The 8,943-nt window shown below is 37.7% G+C and overlaps 2 protein-coding genes and 2 non-coding genes across 5 annotated transcripts; 3 read left to right on the top strand and 1 right to left on the bottom strand.

Moving 5' to 3' along the window:
* Positions 1-3: 3 nt before the first annotated feature.
* rpl12 (ribosomal protein L12) lies at positions 4-3,274 on the top strand. Its single transcript, XM_073841007.1, has 7 exons — positions 4-139; positions 1,546-1,619; positions 1,877-1,975; positions 2,062-2,143; positions 2,692-2,778; positions 3,027-3,139; positions 3,230-3,274. The coding sequence occupies exons 1-7, from the start codon at positions 103-105 to the stop codon at positions 3,233-3,235; spliced, it is 498 nt and encodes a 165-aa protein (XP_073697108.1). The 5' UTR covers positions 4-102; the 3' UTR covers positions 3,236-3,274.
* Positions 1,679-1,808, top strand: LOC141335916 (small nucleolar RNA SNORA65). The gene has a single exon (XR_012355655.1). It is a non-coding gene; the product is annotated as a small nucleolar RNA SNORA65 (small nucleolar RNA).
* LOC141335915 (small nucleolar RNA SNORA65) lies at positions 2,827-2,954 on the top strand. The gene has a single exon (XR_012355654.1). It is a non-coding gene; the product is annotated as a small nucleolar RNA SNORA65 (small nucleolar RNA).
* Positions 3,275-4,348: 1,074 nt separating the features above from the next.
* Positions 4,349-8,614, bottom strand: pole3 (polymerase (DNA directed), epsilon 3 (p17 subunit)). 2 transcript variants are annotated; one of them, XM_073841009.1, is made up of 5 exons: positions 8,487-8,614; positions 8,202-8,280; positions 7,979-8,064; positions 7,763-7,881; positions 4,349-5,066 (listed from the first exon to the last, which is right to left on the bottom strand). In XM_073841009.1, exons 2-5 carry the CDS (start codon positions 8,265-8,267, stop codon positions 4,891-4,893), a joined length of 447 nt encoding a protein of 148 aa, XP_073697110.1. In that variant the 5' UTR covers positions 8,268-8,280; positions 8,487-8,614; the 3' UTR covers positions 4,349-4,890. The 2 variants fall into 2 exon arrangements, with proteins under 2 accessions (XP_073697110.1, XP_073697109.1); XM_073841008.1 differs by having other exon boundaries at positions 8,202-8,605.
* Positions 8,615-8,943: the final 329 nt, after the last annotated feature.

Below are 8,943 nucleotides of genomic sequence, written 5' to 3'. Positions count from 1 at the left end.
TGGTGGTGAAGGTGCAACACTTTTCGGTCGTCCCGAATCCGGGTTCATCCGACACCCTCACCAACTCTAAATCGAACTGAGCGCAACATCATCTGATACAACATGCCTCCTAAATTCGACCCCACCGAGATTAAAGTTGGTATGTCTGTGGAATACGATTACCGTTTGACGGATTTTTGCTTAGGTCTGAGCGGCCATGTCTGCGCCTTGGCCTCTCGCGTGCTGGAGCTAAAAATGAGTAGAAAGGTAAAACGGAAAAAAACGGTTTAGTGTAGTTTAACTATTTTGAACAATATGTACATAGACAACAATATTTGTATTTTAACATAGGAACATTAATTTTAAATGCTTTGTTTAGGAATGCTAGCTGTAACTTATCCGTGCATTTGGCGTTTTGCACGATTCGAGTAGTAAGAATATAACGTTACGTTATAAAATACCGATTTCTATCTGTAGCTTTACAGCACTCCGGATAGAAAGAATGTGTGCGTCTACACATGGACATTACGGAGCTGTTGTCTCTACTTTGTACACCATGGTTTGTTTCTTTTTGGCTGAGCCGTAAGCAGCACGGCTTTTATACGTGCGCAAATGTGTGAACTAGGACTACAAAACATATGGGTTATTTTTTTGAGAATGAAAGAACTTTTTATTTATGTATTTGTTAGGATGGGACAGTATTTAGCTGAGATACAACTATTTGAAAATCTGGTATCTGAGGGTGCAAAAAATCAAAATATTGAGAAAATATCCTTTAAAAATGATCAAATTAGGGCTTAGCTGTGCATATTATTAATCGAATTCAGTTTTGATATTGGTAGTAAATTTACAACAGTCTTCATGGAACATGATCTTTATTAATATTCTAATGATCTTTGGCGTAAAAAAAAAAAAAAAAATATATATATATATATATATATATATATATCATCTTGACCAATACAAGTGTTTTTGGCTATTACTAAAAATATATCTGTCCTACTTAAGACTGGTTTTGTGGCACAAAAATAACCAGCAGGGTAAGGGAAGAATTTAGCGTTTGCAGCCTAACTTGTTTTTGTCTCTACCCATCCAGACCATGTAGATCAGGGGTCCTCAAACCCTGTCCTGGAGGGCCACTGTCATTCAGTGTTTAGTTTTTTTCTTCAACACCTGCTTTGAAGTTTCTAGTATACATTTGATTGGCTGGGTTCATGTGTGTAATTTTGGTTGGAGCTTAACTTTGCAAAACAGTGTCCCTCCAGGAGCGGGATTGGACACCCCTGATGTGGAAATTTGAAATGGGTAAACTTCAGGGGGAAGTATAACCTTTTGGAAGTATCCTAGTACTAAAATAATTGTTCTAGTAACCGTGCCTAACTTTGAGTTAGGGACCTTGGTATAAACCCCTTTTAACATCCGTGTAATATTACACAGCATTTTTTTCCCCTCATGGCTTTAAGAAATATCACACTGTGATGTATTACAGTGTGACATTCTTTGGTAAAAGTGTAGTAATTGTAGTAAATAAAACAAGCGCACCAACACTGTAAATTTTTCTTCCAGTGTACATGAGATGCACAGGTGGAGAGGTTGGAGCCACTTCCTCGCTGGCCCCCAAAATTGGACCTTTGGGTCTTGTAAGTATAGCTATCTTGATTCAGTCTGCATTTTATTCTATTCTCTGTATCATAAGCCACCCGCCACAGTGCTAGTCTTTAAAAGTGACTTTGCACAGTCCAGTGGAGGCTTATAGTGACCCAGCTTTAGGAAGCAGGGGTGCCCCAACCTAATGGACAACTCTCTGTGCCGAAAGGCTTGGAACAAACCGACTGTGTCCCAGTATATTTGCTCTCTTCCTAACTAGTATGCTCATTCTTTTTCTGTTTCTCCCCAGTCCCCTAAAAAGGTGGGTGATGACATTGCAAAGGCCACTGGTGACTGGAAGGGCCTGCGAATCACTGTGAAGCTGACCATTCAGAACAGACAAGCAGCGGTAAGCCCTTGAAATGTGTTTCAGCCTTTATTTTGCCTCTTGTGGTAATCTAGCTTTTAGATGCTTACATGGATTTATTGCTCCAGATTGAGGTGGTGCCATCAGCCTCAGCCCTCATCATCAAGGCGCTGAAGGAACCTCCCCGTGACAGGAAGAAGGTCAAGAACAGTAAGTAGCTCTTTCTGGCCTCTTGTGGTTATTGCCTGTTAGCCTCCCGCCACACTGCTTGTCTGTAAAAGTGACTCTGTAATGCCAAGGGAAGGCTTATAGTGACCCAGCTCTAGGAAACTGGGCTGCCCAACTTAATGGCTGACTCTGTGCTGAAAGCTCTGGAACAATTTATATTGCACTTGTTGGTCAAAATGTTGAATGATGCACACTGCCGTTCAGAAGTTTGTCTTCAGATTCCTTTTCTAAGATGCATTCAATTTATCAGAAGTGGTGGTAAAAACAATTTTACACATTTACATCCCTTATGCGAAGAGACAAATGTACGCTAATAACTGATTTTTAATCAAAACGTAACTTTTCAGTAAGATTTAATTCAACCAGGATGCATTAAAATACAGTTACAGTAAAGTTTGATTTAAGTGACTTGTGCTTAAAACATGTAAAACTCACTGACCCCAGACTTCTGGAAGGGTAATGTACATTGTATTTGTGAGTAGCATATTCTATATGTTCTGATGTTTGTATCCTGTCCTTTTCCTTTCTAGTTAAGCACTCTGGAAGCGTTACTTTCGATGAGATTGTCGCTGTTGCTCGTGTCATGAGGCCACGATCTATTGCCAGGGAACTTAGTGGTAAGTTTAACAATTTACCATCTTGGAGCAATTTTTATTGATCAGCCCCCCGCCACTGTGCTAGTCTGTCAAAGAGGACTATGTACTGTCCAGGGGGGGCTAATAAAAACCCAGCTTTAGGAAGCAGGACTGTTCAACTCTGTGGGTAATCCTGTGCCAAAAAGTCTGGAACATGCATTATAACTGTATGAGTGAGTTATTTTGAATTGGATGATGGCACAAACTGACCTTGTCTTTTTGTTTCTCAGGCACCATTAAGGAGATTCTTGGCACAGCTCAGTCTGTGGGCTGCACCATTGATGGTCGCCCTCCCCATGATGTCATTGATGACATCAATGCTGGCAAAGTTGAATGCCCAACTGTAAGTATTAAATGTCATTTATGTTTTGAATTATATATATTATTGGCGTTACTTACTGGTTTTAACTGCTTTTTTTTCTCTTTCTTGCAGGAGTAAAAAGAGGATTGAAGGCAAAATAAAAACATTGTAAAGACATTTCAAGTGTTTTGATTTTCTTTCAGTGGTTCTCCAACAGGGGTCTTAAAATACTAAAACCACAAATCAAGATGTAAACAGTTTGTTTCTTTTGAAGAATTTGTTTCATAGAATCATAGGTTAACCCAAACACTCCCAACTTCAGTTAAAGTTAGTAAAAAAAGCAGCATGGTCATAAACGCAATAATGCATATCTAAGACGATATGAGGGACCTTTGAAGCGAGAACCACTGATGTAGAGATTGACACCTTCACCGAGAAGTGTATATTAGCCATTCTACAGAATTGGTGCAAACTCGTGTCCCACAACCAAAAATCACATTTAGGTTTTATGTACACAACTGTTCAAAACTGTTGTTCAGAAGCATCTGAAATTGTCACTACTGTAACGTTTGAAGTCCTGGTAGTGACTTTTTCTTGTTACATAAAATTGTCACTACATGTCATTGTTTTCAGTAGCGACAAAAGGGAACACAATTGGTTATGCCAAGTTTAAGTAGTGTAGTAGTATGTGGGTTAAAATTCTTTAATGTAGTGTGGTCACCACCAAAACATTATCACTACTGAAAATGTGCCTTCACTACCGAAACACGTTTTGTCAAAGTATATTGAATTATCAACTTATGTATCAGTATAATCAACTTTTTGCTATTTAAAAAAGAAAAAAAATAGATTCAAAATCTCAAATCACACTTGAAAAATTGTTAAAATTGATGTTATTGATTTATCTCTGAAAACTTAATATTTACAAGGAAGAGGTCAACATAATCCTTATTAAATTATATATTACTGTTTCAGTAGTGACACATTTAGGGGGAAGACAAATATTCCAGAAGTATCTAAAAATATAATATTAGAAATAACAGCACAACTATTAGAAATGTGTACCTTGAATATTATACAATTTGCATACATAAATTTGTGGAAAAAGACATTTTTTCCAAGATGTTTCCAACTCTGACTTTGAATCAATTCTGTAGAATGGCCCATATATTACTATATTTAGTGGGCACCTTATTTTAAAGCTTTTTGCTTTTTTGCAACATGACATTAAACATATAATTGACAAGTAGAAGCTATTATAATTATTTATTTGAAAAAATAGGTAACATTTACTCAAATATTCCCAAGTTGTACAAAGACTCAGTACAAAAGTATATAAGCTTAGGTATGTGTTTTTGGCCTAAAACAAAAGCCTGACTTTTAAAACAGGAAAAAAAAAACTGGCATAGTATAAATGTTTCACAACAGCTGAACTTTTACAAAATGCTTAAGTACTTCAAGCTGCTCACCTTTTATTTATCATCCAAAATCATTAACATCCATCACATTTTTCCTATTTCTTGACTCATTCTTAAATCCTACAGCCACTACTGTTATATAAGTGAATTTGAAGAGATGACGTACAGTGTCTCTTAAAATACACTCCAGTGTATTCAAAAGAGCTCTCCGCAGGAATGTTGCCACAGTTGTCTTTGTAGTTGCTTAATTTAATAAAGTGAATCATTTATATTCAGTACCATAGGCTTGTCCTTGTCCCACTATTAATGTGGAAACTATCATTTGCCACGGTTGATGGAAACCAGGACGGACTGAACAAACAATCCTGCTTCTTCTCAGTTCTCCACATCCTCCTCCTCTCCTTCATTCTCTCCCTCCTGCTCATCATCCATGTGCTCGTCTTCCTCTTCATCTCTACTCTTGTCATTCTCATCTGTGCTGTTCTTCTTTTCCTTGTCCTTACGTTTTTGCTCAGATGCCTCCTTCTTGCCTTTTTGACCTTTCTTGTAAGCTGTTAAAATAAAAAAGCACAACATCAAACATAAACCGTGTAATATGTCAGATGTTTTTATTAATTCATACATCTCTGGATCTGAATTCTTTGGTTTCAAATAGAGAGTTTTCACGACATGTCATCAATCAGCAATATTGGCACATAACAATGCCACATACTGAACATAACAATGCCACTGAACCGAACAAAACTTTCATATTTTGCTGATTATTGCTGCTGAAAATTGTCAATTATGGTCATGTTTTGGGCTGTACTAATCAGTTGTACCGGAAAAAACATTTGGAAAGCTACAGACTGCCAAAAGTTATAACAAATCAAGGAGAAGAGTGCAAAAACTGTCTGAGGAACAGACAGTGGTTGACCAAACCGACCCAGGATTTCCAGGGCATCTTGACAACATTTGAGTTTGTTCTTATCATTTCCGGTCAGGTAGGTGAAATTTTAGGCTAATATCTTAACTGATATGGCTTGTACGTATCTTTACCGTCTATTAACTTTAGTTTGTCAAAAATGCGCCCTTTCCTGCTTACTAAGTCCTTCTTAATATGTGACCCTGGACCACAAAACCAGTCGCTGGGGTATATTTGTAGCAATAGCCAATAACACATTGTATGGGTCAAAATTATTGATTTTTCTTTTATGCAAAAAATCATTAGGAAATTAAGTAAAGATCATGCTCCATGAAGACTTTTTTGTAAAATTCCTACTATGAATATATCAAAATGTAATTTTTGATTAGTAATATGCATTGTTAAGAACTTAATTTGGACAACTTTAAAGGTGATTTTCTCAGTATTTCGATTTTTTGCACCCTCAGATTCCATATTTTCAAATAGACGTATCTCTGCCAAATATTGTCCTATCCTAACAAACCATACATCAATAGAAAGCTTATTTATTGAGCTTTCATATGATGTATACATCTCAGTTTTGTAAAATTTAACCTTATGACTGGTTTTGTGGTCCAGGGTCACATATGATAAAGCAGCTTCCACACGTTTTTCCATGGTTAGCAGAACAATGTATTCAGCAGTGGCGGCTCCTGACAAATATCTCTGGGGGGGCAACTGTTCCGATTTTGGCAAAGATAACCGCTTTAATGGGTAAAATGATAAAATTCAGATAGCCAACTTTACAGCATTACATTGCATTGTTTGATTTGGTTTCCCTGTTCCTAGATGGCAACATCAGGCATAAATTGTACAAACTGTACAGTATTTTGAATAGCTATATTAAATTTATCGCAATGGTCTCAAATACACTGAAACACTTCCACCATGGCCATCAAGAGACACACTGTCATCAACTAGTTTGCCCTCTAAGAGTAAAAAAAAAAAAAAAGCCATACTGCTTTACAATTAAAGACTTTTTATTTCTCATATTAAAACTGTAATTAATCAAATCTTTCCAGAACATATTCAGTATAAATTTGGCTGCCAATATGCAATCAATACAACTATTTAAAATTCAACATTTGGAGAATACAACATATAACATACAAGGCCGTAACCAGGGTTTGAAAATTATTGAGGTGTTAAGAATTGTGCTATAATAACACCCACAAATGCACTACATATAGCCTAAACTTCAAAATAGACAGACATGTAAATGATTGTGAAAGATTTTTTATTCAGTATAATGTTTTACATGGAAAGTTCGTTTTTTTTTTTTTTTAGCTGAGGGAATTATTATTTTATAACAAGTTATAAAAATAACGTTAGAATAATGACACTGACATAAAACTAACGTTCAACTTTCCACTTTATAAACGTCCCAAAGTGTCACACTAAATTGGACAAAAGAGTCAAAAAACACGTATAATAGGTGGATCTGGCAACAAACGGAGGCTGCTGCACCCGCGCTCTCACTCAACGCGCTCTCAAGCTCCGTTCACTGCGCTAGCTTCTCGTAGCAACATGAATTGCAAACACTCATGTGATATGAGGTGGTTTAAACGGCTAAATAATCATTCGAAGAGCTTGACATTTTATTTTTGACTATAAAAAATGACCGAGGTCCGGACCTCGGTGACCTCATAGCTGGCTACGGCCGTGATAACATAAACAATTCACCATTTAATAACACACATCACTTGTATTGAAATTTTGCTCGCCTCTCTTTTAAGCGGGCAAAGTGATCAATTACCCTCTCATTAAAATCAGGCTTGTTCCTCACAAGTTCCCTCTCCATTGAAAGCATGGCCAATGCATTCAGACGTCTCGCTACACGCGTGCGTGCTGTACATCTTCGAGCACGCATCAGTGCGTATTACGAAATCACGTTGGGGCGAGCCCTCCCGGTGCCCATTGAAATGCATTGTAGGGTTCAAAATTTGAAAAAAAAAAATCTCACAATATAACTCTATGAGACCGGCTGGGGCGATTTTCAATCTGACTGAGATCGCCCCAAGGGGGCGGGGTTTTAGGTTTGAAAGTGACATTCAGGCTGTTGATTGTACAGTAATATGCAGACTAGGACTAGCAAAATAAGAGTCTTTTTCTCCTCTCTTTTTTCGTGTGGCTCAAGGAGGGCGATGCACTATCGCCCACCATGGGCCAGCCGCCCCTGGTATTCAGTGGTACATTAACCATCCAATCCATGCTGTTGTTTACATCTGAGTATCGCCTCATGGCCGTGCATTCCAGGTAACTGACCAAATTGTGATGTAAGTGCAAACCCTCTGTAGTATTTACCTTCAAGTGCTTCCCTCAAGGGTTGCAAGAAACGCTCAAACTCCATCTCCTCCATAGCTGACATCACATCTCCAGCGTTGAGTGTCTTCCTTTTTGCTTTCATAGCAAAATTATTGGCACTGGTGTCAACAAAACAGTGGATATTACATTTGGATAGGTTGCCAGAGTAAAGCTTCTCATTAAAAAACAAAACAAAAAACAAAACGTCGTGCTTACCAAGATGTTGCATAGAGAACGAAAACACTTGCTGCTTGAGAAATGGCTCTTCTTGCTTCCTTGGACACATTCACCCCGTCTGGCAACTAAACATAAGGAAAACAATTTGACTGCATAGTGCATACTAATAAACAATATAAGTAATTAAAAGAGACAATTTACGTAACGCTTTCATGTCTATGGATAACAAAATAACTAACGCTAGCTGTGTCTTGACACTTACTGCCTCCTTTATTATCCTCGTGATGACAGCATTGGGAAGATTGAGGTCCTCTGGTCTCTCAGCCATTACACTGAATACACTTAAAAGAGATGCAAAACGACGATGTAATGTGTTTGTTTTAAATTAACCGATTTGTGTCAAATAACATGCGTGATCAGATGTCAAACCGAACAACCGCGAAACTTCGAGTTAGCTTAGCCGTGTAACGTTAACTTATCTGAGGGTGAACTGACTCGAACTACAATCTAAAACGACTAAAGTGCGTTAAATAACGAATTTCGTTACCTTAAATATGCGTTAGATGTTTAATTAGTAGATTTAACCGCAAATCAGTTCACAACAGAACAAGCGAATAACGTTACAGACAAAAGCTAGTATGCTTCACTGCTGTGCAGCCCGCTTGATCATCCAAACACATGCGTTCACCTTTCACCTCTCACCGCTCTGTCCCACCAACCAATAGCTGTTCGGTTATGACGTCAATTTGTAGGCAAACGCGTAGTTTGTATATAAAGTGACACTTTAACGTTTTACATGTTACATAAATCACACAGAATACCTCAGATGTGAATTTCAAAGCCGTTTTTTTTACTACGACGATTCACATCCTGGTGGCAGTTGTAACGTTAGTCCTGTCAGTGAGTAGTCCTTATGGAGGGTTTGCACTTAAGTCACGGTTAATGTATTATTGAATACATTGTTCTGCTAATTTATACTGTCTAAACCACGGACAAAACGTGTG

The sequence above is a fragment of the Garra rufa genome, chromosome 5 (assembly GCF_049309525.1).
Source record: "Garra rufa chromosome 5, GarRuf1.0, whole genome shotgun sequence".
In the NCBI taxonomy this organism is placed as follows: Eukaryota; Metazoa; Chordata; class Actinopteri; order Cypriniformes; family Cyprinidae; genus Garra; species Garra rufa.
The sequence above is the reverse complement of the archived record's forward strand: the minus strand, read 5'-3'. Positions and strand labels throughout refer to the sequence as shown.